Source organism: Pungitius pungitius, chromosome 13 (genome assembly GCF_949316345.1).
Source record: "Pungitius pungitius chromosome 13, fPunPun2.1, whole genome shotgun sequence".
In the NCBI taxonomy this organism is placed as follows: domain Eukaryota; kingdom Metazoa; phylum Chordata; class Actinopteri; order Perciformes; family Gasterosteidae; genus Pungitius; species Pungitius pungitius.
The window spans coordinates 15557673-15570528 of record NC_084912.1 but is presented as its reverse complement, the minus strand read 5'-3'; the positions used below and the strand labels follow the sequence as shown (position 1 = coordinate 15570528).

General features: G+C 45.8%; 2 protein-coding genes across 3 annotated transcripts; one reads left to right on the top strand and one right to left on the bottom strand.

Annotated features, from left to right (window-relative positions):
• Positions 1–436: 436 nt before the first annotated feature.
• Positions 437–2586, top strand: pcbd1 (pterin-4 alpha-carbinolamine dehydratase/dimerization cofactor of hepatocyte nuclear factor 1 alpha). Its single transcript, XM_037465417.2, has 4 exons — positions 437–582; positions 1367–1498; positions 1582–1662; positions 2162–2586. The coding sequence occupies exons 1-4, from the start codon at positions 580–582 to the stop codon at positions 2252–2254; spliced, it is 309 nt and encodes a 102-aa protein (XP_037321314.1). The 5' UTR covers positions 437–579; the 3' UTR covers positions 2255–2586.
• A 9-nt stretch (positions 2587–2595) lies between these two features.
• sgpl1 (sphingosine-1-phosphate lyase 1) lies at positions 2596–11820 on the bottom strand. Of its 2 annotated transcripts, none has more exons than XM_037465415.2 (14): positions 11665–11820; positions 8971–9136; positions 8393–8460; positions 7888–8035; positions 7688–7767; positions 7446–7574; positions 7264–7352; positions 6841–6949; positions 6654–6752; positions 6417–6563; positions 6040–6278; positions 5804–5950; positions 5600–5720; positions 2596–5035 (listed from the first exon to the last, which is right to left on the bottom strand). In XM_037465415.2, exons 1-14 carry the CDS (start codon positions 11674–11676, stop codon positions 4892–4894), a joined length of 1698 nt encoding a protein of 565 aa, XP_037321312.2. In that variant the 5' UTR covers positions 11677–11820; the 3' UTR covers positions 2596–4891. The 2 variants fall into 2 exon arrangements, with proteins under 2 accessions (XP_037321312.2, XP_037321313.2); XM_037465416.2 differs by lacking the exon at positions 11665–11820 and adding an exon at positions 9485–10287.
• Positions 11821–12856: the final 1036 nt, after the last annotated feature.

The window sequence follows — 12856 nt, the reverse complement described above, 5'->3', positions numbered from 1 at the left end:
CAACTGTTAAATGTTGATCACTTGTCACATCCTCTCCCTCTCCTCATTTCATTAAGCAGCTCATTTCCCTGAGCGCTCGCTGTGACAGATGAGTTCACAGGGCCAGTCTCCAGCAGCAGCTCATTAACCTTTGACATGAACTCCCTGAATAGCAGCGCTTGCTTCAAAACCTGCTGTCCTGTTGAACAGAGACATCCTTCACAGCGTGCTGTGTTATTCAGAACAATGAAGTTCATGTTTTAGTGGACATAGACAACACAACATTTAAAAGTGTGCATGGCTGACAGAAGCTCCTTCTTTTAACAGTGTACGAGTCTGTGCAGAATCCCACAGCTAATACTAGCCTGACGCACGCCTTGTGCAACAGATGAGAGTTTATGATTAAGCCCCAGCTGACATGTTGCCTAGAGACCTATCAGCAGTGAGGATTTCTGCTCAGGCTTCTGCAGGGGCAGCTGATCAGGACCCACGGCTTGTGTGGCTGAAAGGGTTTTTTTCCAGGCGCTCTCGCTGGCTGCCAGAACAGGTTTGTGCTGCAGGAAGCCGAACCTCCTCCTTGCATGAAAACACTCTGCAAACATGGTGAGTACACAACCTCTTCACTGAGTCTGTGTGTGTGTTCAGTCCGCCACACAGAGCTGCTCACACACTTAACACCTACACACTTGTTGCCATGTAGTCACTCTCACAGGTTAAAAGTCGTATAGATAATGTTTTATGGCAAACTGAGGATGCAGAAACCTTTGATACAAGGTTTTCTGCAAGGTTAAGAATGACTTAGCATGTGTGTGTGTGTGTGTGTGTGTGTGTGTGTGTGTGTGTGTGTGTGTGTGTGTGTGTGTGTGTGTGTGTGTGTGTGTGTGTGTGTGCCACATTAACAACATCTGATGAGTATCAGAGGTGGAAACCAGTGGCTGTGTGCTGACCATTCTCTCTGCCGACAGAGCAGATTAGACTGTTGCTAGGATACCGGTTAATGTCATTGCTCTCTGATCGTGTCATCTGTTTGCTCAGGTTTGTAGGCATGACTGCTGGTGTGGGGACAAAGCCCTCAAAAGGACCCATCCTCTATTTGAGGAATGTTGTGAAATGTTGAAAGTGCTGTTTATTTTGGAGTCAGGGTCCCGACGGCTGTATGCAAGCAGCAGAAGAAACATGTGACCCTGTATCATGTGTCAGAATTAGGAACTGAGTGACCAGAAGGGAGGCCCACTCCCCTCCCACTACTATGAACCAGTGTTTTATAGCAGGAATGCAGCCTCTCATTGTTTCCAGATGGGATCCCGTGCAACCAATCACAGTGTGTGTAAGAGAAACTGCCCTCTGAGATCTGCTGTGCATGTTCCCTTCTGTTCTGCCCTCGCAGGCTGGGAAAATTCAGAGTCTGACTGAAGAGGAGAGAACCCACCTACTCCCCCTGCTACGCAACGCTCAGTGGGTGGAGGTTGTGGGACGGGACGCCATTTACAAAGAGTTTATTTTCAAAGACTTCAATCAGGTATCTGATGAATCAATATTCAATCATTAGCATTGACTGTGTGTTATTAATCTGTTCAAGTGCATGAGTCCTTTACCTTTCAGGCTTTTGGTTTCATGTCCAGAGTGGCTTTGCAGGCAGAGAAGATGGACCATCACCCTGAGTGGTTCAATGTTTATAATAAGGTAAAAATATGACTTGTGCAAAGATTGTTCTGTGAGAGCACAGCTGGATTTGGTCCTGACCGACTCTCTTGGTTCCAGAAACGCTTAATGTCATGACAATCATTCATCCCATTCATCAGTCTTTTTTAACCTACGTTATCCACATTCCACAGCCAAAATTATAAAAAAGAATAAACACGTTTACAGATGCTCCCATTTAAAAGCACTGTCCTTATAACCGAAGTGGGCTGAGATCACACAGGTGTGTAGGGTTCCCTCACAGACTTTGAGGCGCGCTCCCGCTGACTCCATGAGAGTTTGGATCTGTCCCAATTGTTGAGCATTTGCAATGTGGTGTTTAAAACGGGGTCATCAGTAACACACGGAGGCTTAAAGAGGGAAAAAAAGGAGGCCAGCACAACCGGAGTGGATGTTGCTTTTATGAAGGCGGCTTTCCATCCGAGTTACTTTGTTTCTTGTTATTTGAGTTTCCAGCTCCATTTCCCTTCCACCCCCCCAGGTCCAGATCACTCTGAGCACACATGACTGTGGGGGGCTGTCCCAGCGGGACATCACTTTGGCCACCTTCATTGACCAGGCATCCCTGATGTGAGCGACCCTTCATCAGCTCCTCGCCCTTCATTCATCTGAGGAATCTGTAACCATGTGACCTGCCAATCCAAAGATGCCTTACTTAAATGTACCTCTGGGTACTGCAAAGGGTCCAATGTGTGTATTAAAGAATTGTTAGTTCTACGTGTGATGAATAGATTATGAACCAATGGTAGAATGATGTTTACACTTAAAAGACTTCAAGTAAATCCTAAGCAAACATTGAATTATTACAGATAGCATTCAATGTACATGTGTTCCTCTCACTTGGGTTTTATGGGCCATGTTTTAGTGCATTTTTTCTGTCACTCTCCTTGTTATGAATAAAAAAACAAACTAAGGTTACCAGACTAAATGCATTTTATTGAAAACATGAGACATCTGCTGTGGTCAGCGTTCAATGGCTATAGGGAAACCGGCAGGTGCTTCTTGATTCAAACATGTACTCTGAAAAGAGAACAATTCTTTAAACCTTGTACATTCAGGAGCTTACAGGATGAAATCGTGTTCAGGGGTGGACAGAAGTCAAAAAAATTGCACAGTCAAATGCAATACGGGACTCCAAAAAACTGATCAGAATGTTTTTCAAGGCTTCTGACATCAAAAGCAGAATGATCCATTCAAAGAGCAATGCAAGGTTCAGTTTGTCTGCATTAGGGTTACTTGGTCCACTAGGTGCATGTTTGAAAGACCAGCGGCGCTTAATGATGCAGCTGCAAAGCCACATCCCTGAGGATGTTGGAGAGAAAAGGTGCGATGACATCATAAGTCCAGACCTCCGAAGGCACAGAGGCAAACACTCATTATTGCTTCATCATGTCACCATTTAGAATCCCTGCATTACGGTTTGTAATGACGGCTTTAACGCTTTATTCAGAAGAGATTCTTTACCGTTCAATTGCCACAATATATTAGTGATGGTTGAAAGTCTTGTTTTTTTGCATGGGTAAGGTTTCCACACCCTGTCACTAAGCACAGTATTAAATGATGGACTTATAGTGTAAGCTTCAATCACCAATGGGAATCTTATGTCTATCAGTCCTTTAAAGTACTGACTAAAATCCACCAAACATTCATGTCTAAACTCTTAAAACGTTAGCAGTAAACACAAAAGCTAAAAACAAACACTTTTAAATGAAGTGATCAAAAACACCCAGTGGTCACACGAATTGTTAAATTACAATAACAAGGCCAATAAGCAGTCACAAAATACTCCTAATGACTTCTCAAACATTCATATAGCAATCTCTGCGCTTTCACGTCAAAGGAAAAGTTATATATTGCACAAACATGGAATTAGTCTAAAGGAAATACACTAATACAACAAGCAATATTAGGAGAGCACATGGAAGAAGGTCATTTTGGTGTTACAGAACGCACCGTTAAGCTCCAATCTGTTACTGAGCGTGTAAATATCCTGCTGAATGGATATTTACCAAAATAAAGCCTCACTCAGGCAGCGCAGACCGGCTTTCTCCCAACACGGGACCATCACACTGGTCCTCCATTCAGTATCGGTATCTAAGAACACTTCTGTTAAATGCCCTTATATTGGGAAGTTCATTATGATAGAAATGGGGGAAGGGGGGGAAGGGGGGGGGAAGGGGCATTCAGGATGCAGCGGAGGAATAAATTACGTATGCGTTGAGAAGAAACCGAGGTAGTTTGTATTAGGAGACTTGATTGATTATTTTTTGAAGTGGTAGATGGGTGTCCATGAAGGAAATATTGAATTTCTGCTTCTTGATCAATTGTAAGAGAGTAAAGCCTTCAGTCCGGATAGTTAAGGGAGGTTAAATTGATTAAGTACCAAATCTGAGAAAATCTGAAATGTAACCAAAGCAACTAAATAGCTATGGATTTACAAACCACTTTCTAAATATTGATGGGCTGTTTACAAATTTTATTAGATATGACATTTAAAATCTCACACTATCAAAATCTCTCCTTATGTCCACAATGTTTCATCATCACACTAAGTGCCAACAAATACTTCCAGACAAACGCCTACTATAAGAGCAGGTGATTCACAGGTTAACCTGACTTTTTCAGAGTATTCCATTGCTTTTAAGTTTACAATAAATGCTTCCATCAGAGAAGTATGGCATGAAGGGGATGATGATTCCTTTCAGCTCCGTCAGGCCTCCTCCCCACACGGTCAGTAATAAGGAGTAACTCTGCTTTCATGATAGAGGGCAGCATAGCTTTGCTAACAAGCTTTCAGTGGTCTGTTTTTTTGCTGAGTCATCACAGATGGTGAAAACAAGCTGAAATGTTCGGGGAGTAAAAAAAAAAATCAAAAAAAAAAAAAGGAATGGGTTGAGATTATGACAGACATACACATTAAACAAAAGACACAATTGAAATGAACTTTTCAAACACATGAAACCACAAAATCCACCACATGGATAAAATTAAAGACTAAACCTCGTTTGGAACCAGTCGTTTCTTCTCTGTGCCATTTAGGCACAATGTTACACGTCATTTTAAATGAGAATGGCTTGTGCTTCAGAAGAGCTCTGCAGAGGCTTTCGGTATGGTGTATGTATGCAAGATAAGGCAACCTTTGAGCCGCTCGCTTGGGGGCTCCTGGAGGAGGCGAGCAGGGGGTTGGGGGCCAGGGCGGCCCCACCCTGCTTCAGTGGGCTTTGCCGTTGCCGTTCATGTGGCTGGTGTTGGACTTGGCCACCTCGGTGCTGTAGAGACAGTCCAGGAAACCTCGGGAGATCTCCGTCACCATGGATCTGTCTGGGATGGACTGGGCCATGCCGTAGATCGCCCCCTGAGACATGAGGGCAGGACTGAGTCAGCACGCGCACGGCACTGACAAAAACACATATTCTGATGATTTCACAGAACAGTTTGTCTGAGCGGTGTACACATACTCCGGGAGGAAAGCAATTGTGGTATTTGACGCTGCAGCCCCCCCCCCCATTAGACAAAAAAAGTTGAGTCCCTCCCAACTGTCAATGGGACATTCTGAGCTTCAGTAATGTAGAAAGTGACAGGGCATTTGTATTGCTGTTTTTCTATATTTAGCAGGATTTGGCTTGAAGGCTGGGTGTGTTCCCATCCAACCTGCCTGCTGGGTGGAGTTTCCACTCGGTTTAAAGCAGACACACGAGCAGCTCGTGTAAAGGTGAATAACTAAATGCCACGCGTACCAACGGCATGGTAAACAACAGAGTGCTGAACGCATTGCACGTGCTTCGCCGTGAGCTCGATAAATGGAAACTGTGCCACCAATTTCATGGTTGAGTACAAACTAAAATCAAATGTGACGGTTTAAGATGATTGTACCTGAATAAATGCCAAGTAGTTGTGTGTGTGTGTGTGTGTGTCTCACCATTCCTGTGGTTTTCTCCTTGGGGTTCTTCATGATGATGGCCACCTGCTCTTTGACGTCACGGATGAACCTATCAGCGACGCCCGACTGCGTGTGCAGAACTGTGCAACAGATGTGGATGCTGTGAAAGAGGACGTCACATTATCAATGTTACACAGATGACTATTAATGATAACTTTTTCTAGGTGTTTTTCATGCACGTACCTGGACGGGTACTGCAGTGTGTTCAGGTTCCAGCCCTTTGTTGTCAGCGCATTAGACAGACGGAAAATATCAAAATCATTTGAGCCTATTGCCACCACGGACACCTCTGGCTCCCCAAAAACAAACACACCCTGTATCTTGTTGACTCTGCCAAAAAGGGAAAGAAAGGAATATGTAAATAATATGGTGTGTATAAATTGGAGTTCCTTGTAGGTCATTGAGCACGAGTGTCTTACTCTTTTTGGATTTTGCGTGCCGTGCTGATGATCTTCTTGGTGGCATTGACGTATCCGTCCTCCCCCATGTGCATCATGGTCGCCCAGCAGGCGGCGATGATTCCACCCGGCCTGGAGCCTGCAACAGAGGGCGAGGCGTAGATCCCCCCCTGCCAGTCCGGAGCTACAAAGTACTGGTAGTGACGGTACTTTGTATCACTGTAGAGGATCACTGAGGAACCTTTGGGGGCGAACCCGTACTGGGGGGGAAGCATACAGCAGTCAATACAAGTCTTAAAATTCATTGCTATTTCCAGATTATTCGGAAAATATAACTTTCTTTGTATCCTTTACAGCTTGGAAATGAAAAAAAATGAGAATAGGAAACCACCCCTTACCTTGTGGGTGTCAGCAGAGATGCTGGTAACACCTTTTACCCTGAAGTCAAACGGGGAGAGTGGGTAACCGGCCTTGGCCATGAAGACAATGAGAAAACCTCCCAGACAGGCGTCCACGTGCATCGGGACGTTGTAGCGCACAGCCAGCTGCAACACACCAGGAGAAAGTGTCATGACATTTCACTTCTGCCTTTTCACGCCACTACCTTTTCAGTGGAGAGCTGTTTGGCTCCTGACCTTTGCTACTTCCTCAACGGGATCCATGATTCCATGAGGAAACTGAGGCGTCGAGCACACCAGCATGGCAGTGTTCTTGTTGATGGCTCTCTTCATTGCCTTGGAGCGGAGAAAAAAAAAAAAAAAAAAAGACAATTAGACTACAAGTCCAAGAAGAGACGTCCATGGGCACACACTGCGTCCTTACCTTCACGTCTACTTGCATGGTGTTCTTGTCGAGGGCAACGTGGACAAGCTTCATGCCAAAGTAATGCGCTGCTTTGTCGAAGGCCGCGTGGACGCTCACAGGTGCCAGACTGCACAAAGTAGGAAGGTGAACGTCTATGAATGCACTAATGAATAATTCTATACCTCGAGAGAACATCACATATTGGTTGAGGATCAAAAAGTTAAACATTTAAACAAGAAATGGAAGCCTTTTATAGAGGATATGAAAGACACTGCGGGACTGAATCTATTGTTATCATGTAAATAGGTCAATAGCCTACAGTAGAAAGCTTTACACTGCCCAGGAAGGATCCTCATTCATGTTACACCAAGAACCCAAGAAGACTGAATGATTGAGAACAAGAAAACTGTCATCACCCTTATCTAATAAAGCTCAACTTACATTTCAGGGTACTTCACACCGCGTTCATACGCCATGTCTCGGTACGCCTTGCAGGCCATCAGAATGCTCTCAGTTCCTCCCGAAGTAACCTGGACAACAAGGTAGAGAGCTGGAGAAATGCTCTGGACCCATCCGTCCTTCACTTAAACAAACAATCCGTGATCCTGACTGTCAGAACTTACTGTGCCACAGGAGTTGGGTCCCCCGTGGAAGAGTGTGCAAGCCATCCGGACAACCTCTGCCTCCATCTTTCTCACACCAGGAAAGATGTCTGGGTGGAGGGGATTGCTCCATGCGAAATCTCCATAAACCTGGGATCAAAACAAGGCAAGAACAGCTGTTGTTGGTTCCAAAAGAAATAGACAAAAAAGAAACAACTCAACTCAACTCAGCCCAGAGAGACGTATGATGCAAAGCTACGTACCTTCACCAGCAGACTGGTCAGAGATTTATCGCCCCAGTACACAGCCCCCGAAACACAGCCCTTCTCCCACTGCACATCATCTGCAGCCACACAAGACATTTCTTTCTATTCAATATGTAAACAAAGGCCACACTCTTTCTTATCAGCATCGAAGCCGTCAGGCTTCAGATAATGAAGCTGAAGAATGAATGAGGACTTACTCAGAGTCTCATACTCTCGGATCTTGTCCAGCACTTGGCTCTGTGAGAGGCCTTTGGAGGGCAGCTGCTTGGTGTAGCTCATCCCCTCCTTCAACGTGCACAGACTGGCAGACATGTCCACCAAAGCCTTGTTGAGCTGGCTCTGGATCTGTCGTAACCAGGGGAGAGCATTACTTTTAAACGAGTCGACTTTCTCTGGATGCAGTGAAAAACCAGGGAAAAGTCATTCCCTCTAACGAGCGTTAGTGGGGTCTCGGCACGCGTCCATTACCCGTCAACACCTCCTCCGCGCTCTTTTGATAAAGCCTGACAGTGACGCAATGACCCCGAAGGAACCAAATGTTATCACCGAAGCATGTTTCAGTGTGCCAAAGGTCTGACGCCCCACCTCCCCCCCGCCATGGTGTGCTCAGTCATCCAAGCGTCACTCGTACAGAGCCTCAGACGCCAGAGTCCGTGCACATCTGGTGGGAAAAGAAGGAACCCGCTCACCACTGACACTTACATTTGCGCCAACAAAGGGTATTTTTCTGATGAGTCGAAAGCACAGCTTCTTGATTCTGGACGGGAGACCTGCCGGCAAAAAGGAAGGAAGCGAAACACACGTGAGGCAGCAGCTGTGGTGAAAGGCTGCCACACACTCACGCCACGGACATTAAACAGCTGACTGTGACCTCTAATCACACGTCCACACGCGCTGCATGACAATCAGAGGCATGTTGACATTCTGTGAGACGCCTCGCTCAGAGCTGGGTTTGTCGCGGAGGAATTTAACCACTGATTGATGGATGATTGATGGATAGCAGATCTAGAAAGTCCTGTTGATTGACGGTATTTACTCAGTCAAACATTAGGGAGGAATGAGTAGTTAAATGGAAGATGTTAACCACAGGAAGAAGGTAAAACATAACAAAAGAGATTCACTTATTAGCTCAGAACCTATTTTGAGATACGACTCTGTAGATTAAGATTAAACCTGTTCAAAAATTCAGATTAGAAATGGCTATGGCTAAGATAGCTCTTTACATGTGCTTTACCATGTTGGATTTAGTCCCCACCCACGCATCGCATGTGATCGCTTACTTTCTTGCTGGAAGAAGAAGCCTTTGATCCAGACTGCTCCCAGTGTGGTGAGGACCGTGGCGCCGATGATCTGCCACGGCTCCATGTCCACGCAGCGCGAGTTGACCTGCCGCCGGCCCTCCTCCAGGTACAGCAGGACCATCTCCTGATACACCTCCAAGGCACTCTGGACACAGACACCATACAGTATGCGGAGCTTGGGTTAAGAACACGAGAACCTCACATCACACAGACATCTTCTACTGATTGTGGGTTTTTTTTATCTGAATGTTGATATGAGGAAGAGACCAGACGCACACTTGTGTACCTGCAAGATAACCAGACATACAATAACACTCCAGCATATCATCTCATAAAATCCTTAAATATTGATTTGCTCTTATTACAGTCAGGCTGAAAAGAAAAAAAACACTCCCTCAACTCACAGAAAAGGGGACTTTCTTTGTTTTTGAAAAAGGCGAGCAACTTTTTCTCCAAGTCACATGACACCAGAGTCCCAAATGCCAGTACTCACATGAGAAGCCATTGTCAGATCCACAGAGTTCAGATGCCCCCTCACAGCCACACTGCCAGCGTCCCTTTGTTCTCCAGGTGAGAGTGAGAGACCGCTCTCAGCTGCCTGCTGAACGATCACCAGACTCCTCCCAGCAACCAGAGCCACAAACAACACTTCCAACCAGCCGGAGGTTTGGTAATCAACCACAATGAGACACGACAGGAAGTCTGCCTTCAGACAGACTGAACTAGAGGAGATTTCGCCCTGAGCCCGATTACCAATAAGCGCTGCCAGATTTGTCACAGCCTAAAAAGATCAAACTGGTCTCAAATCACAGCCATATCACTGAATTGACCCCGGAGAGCAAATCCATAGTGCAAAAAGATTATCTTTCCATAATGATAGGAGTTTTATGGCACAATAGCAGGCACTTTGGTGACGTGGACCCTTGTTTCTCCAACACGGCCGCAATCAGATGCAGGAAAGCTTAAGGTTCAACAGACAATATGTTGAGCAATCCGAGTCCCATATAAACGTGCTGTTAATAGCACGCTGAGGCCACTTGCCTTGAGCTTATGAAACACTGTGCTCATTGTTTGAATCTCAAGCATTATCTGCACACAGGGGGAGGGGAGGGGGAGAATAGTGCAAAGGGAGTTTCGTGAAGAGAACATTGAGGTGTTTTAAGTGAGCGGAGCTTAAATGGAGGGTTGTCAGTGAGCCACAGGGGTCCGCCCACCAACCCCGAGCTACAGCGGTCACACCTGCTTGTTGGGATGACATCCACTCATACAGGTTAGGCCAGATCGGCTGTGTGCAGCCAGACAGGGAGTACTGGGAGTTGGGGGGGGGGGGGGGGGGGGAATTACCATGTATGTGTGTGTGTGTAACAGTGAGACTGGGCTTGGGCGGTCACTATCGGGATGGTGTTTGAATGGGCAGGTGTGCGCGTGCCGGTTATCTTGTCACCGCGAGGACAAGATAAAACCAGCGTCATCCAACGTCGGTGCCAAAAGGCGAGTCTCTGAACACGCAGGCCTCTCACTGTTATCCAACACGGGTCGGGCCCATGCTTCCCTCTCGGGTCCACCCACACTTTTCCAGACCATTACATTTTATTCTAGGCCTCAGGGAAATCGATTCAGAGTTCACACAAAGAGCCCGTTGCACAAGTGTTGTCGGCCTCATTGTTGAGCAGCGGACGCCCGTTCCTCTGCTGCCCCTCGCACAGCATTAAGCGATTCTGTAAGGAGAGCTTTTGTTGTCTCGGTGGGGAGGTCATGTTCTCATGGAAATGTACTGGGTGTGAGGTGACTGCTCCTGGATACATCGAGGGGGGGAAATCAGACGGGGACGTCGCGGCGACTTTTAGTCAAACACACACCCAGAAATCACTCCGCCTTGGTGTCGTCCTTCAACTGGACGCAGAGCTGCCTGTGACATTGGAGCGACATTTAGGAAGAAAAAACAAGGACCAAAGCTTTTTGAGGGACTTTCTGTTGCTTGAGTCGATTAGGCGGGAGTCGGTGACAGGTGCTTTAGTGGGCACGGACAGCAGCTGTGTGACACACGAGATGTCCCCAGCCTCAGCGAGGAGTCCTCTCAACAAGACTGCACTGTGCTCCTTTAAGGAAAACCACAAACATGTTTACAGGTCTCTGGAGTGATGCTTTGTTTAAGCTTCCTGCAGATGCAACAGGATTTCTATTTTTAAAGCAGCCCCTTCTGCTATTGACATCAGGAAGAGGAACTGTTAATATTAACAGACACATCTTCAACTAAACAAAAGTAATGGTCCAGTTTGAAAGAACTAACGTGACGTCATGTGGCTGCATTGTACTTCAGCGTCGAAGTGGGTAAGAGTCGGAAAACACACCGAGGGTCAACTCGTGTAAAGTGTCTCATTTCAGGAGCCAGATAATCAATATCGGCGAAAGGGTTCTTCCCAAACAGCCATAAATCTGTAGCGAAAAGGCTTTGGCTCAAGGGGCCACTATCTCGCGCACAGCTGGTGGGCTTGGGACATCTCGGTGAGCAAAACAAGTCGGCTCACTTCAAAGAGATAAACAAGTCTTCTACTTCTTCTACTCCTCCTCCTCCTCCTCCTCGTCGTCTGAGTAGCTGCACTCCCACCGTCCGAGGCTCACACTGTATGTCATTTGGAAATAAATACCAAATAAAAGTGAAGCCACACCTACCCGCACATCCATGTTGTCACCGAAAGTCCTCTTTATGTGTCTGCCACTACGTCACCTGCGGTAGGCTGCTTCGAGTCTCCGGCTCTCGTCTACATGCTACCAGCAGAAACAGCAGCAAGCTAACCCTGATTCAGGAAGTAACCCGTGGCCTAAGAAGCTGCCGCGGTCCAGCAACGGTAGATGTGACAGTGCTGCGGCCGGGTCTGATCACGTGTTCCGTATGCGATCGCGCGGCACCACATCCATTTGTAGATCTACTATGTGCGTGGACGCAGCAGCGTCGCACGTTTTGACTCCCACAGCGGGCTGTGATAGCGAAGACCTGGTGCGTTCAAATGCTCCTCGTAAACTCTACTCTAACTTTTTTTTGTACATGTTATTATTTCATATTACCCAGTGAACATTTTTTGGTTGAAAAGACGTTGAATAGACGTCTATGCCCGACGTTGAAAAGACGTTGCAAAATGGTTTAAAAGTGAAAGTTGTTTCAACGCCTATTCGTAGACGTTGAAAAGACGTCTATATTTAGACCACATATCAACCTGATTTTTAATACGGTAAAATGTCGTCCTCTACTTTGTGCTATAGCATTATTTTATAGGTGTAAAAAGAAATGACGTCCAAATTTCGCCGACCACTTCATTCATTATTATGATAATCTTAATGATATTATCGTCTCTCTTTCAACCTTACGTTACAACATGACACATCATCGAGAAATTTTCCCTTTTCTAGCACGTTGAGGTTTCTCGCACTTTTTCGCCGGTTGAAAAGACGTTGAAATGAGGTCGTAGACGTTCAGACCTCATTTCAACCCGATTTCAACCATATTTCAACGTTGAAATAACGTCTTGTGCTCACTGGGTATTGTAAAAGTTCTGGGTTATATTACCTTTTAACAACTAATACAAAAATTAACTTATTTCTTTGTCACCATGTATGTTTCCTCCATCCAACCGGTCGCAGGTTAGAAAGTAGATCATTCAGTTCAACCCTTAAAATAACACTTTATAGTTTTAACAATAACAATAAAAACGTACAGTTCATACTGGAGGCCTCAGGTTAACACACGCAACTATGTTAATGATATAGTTATAAATTAGCCTAAAGTAACTGGAACCAGAATATTCACGGGCATAGTAATGCGGTGATGGGCGTTAAAATGATATTTGTTTATGAACCAAGCCTTGTT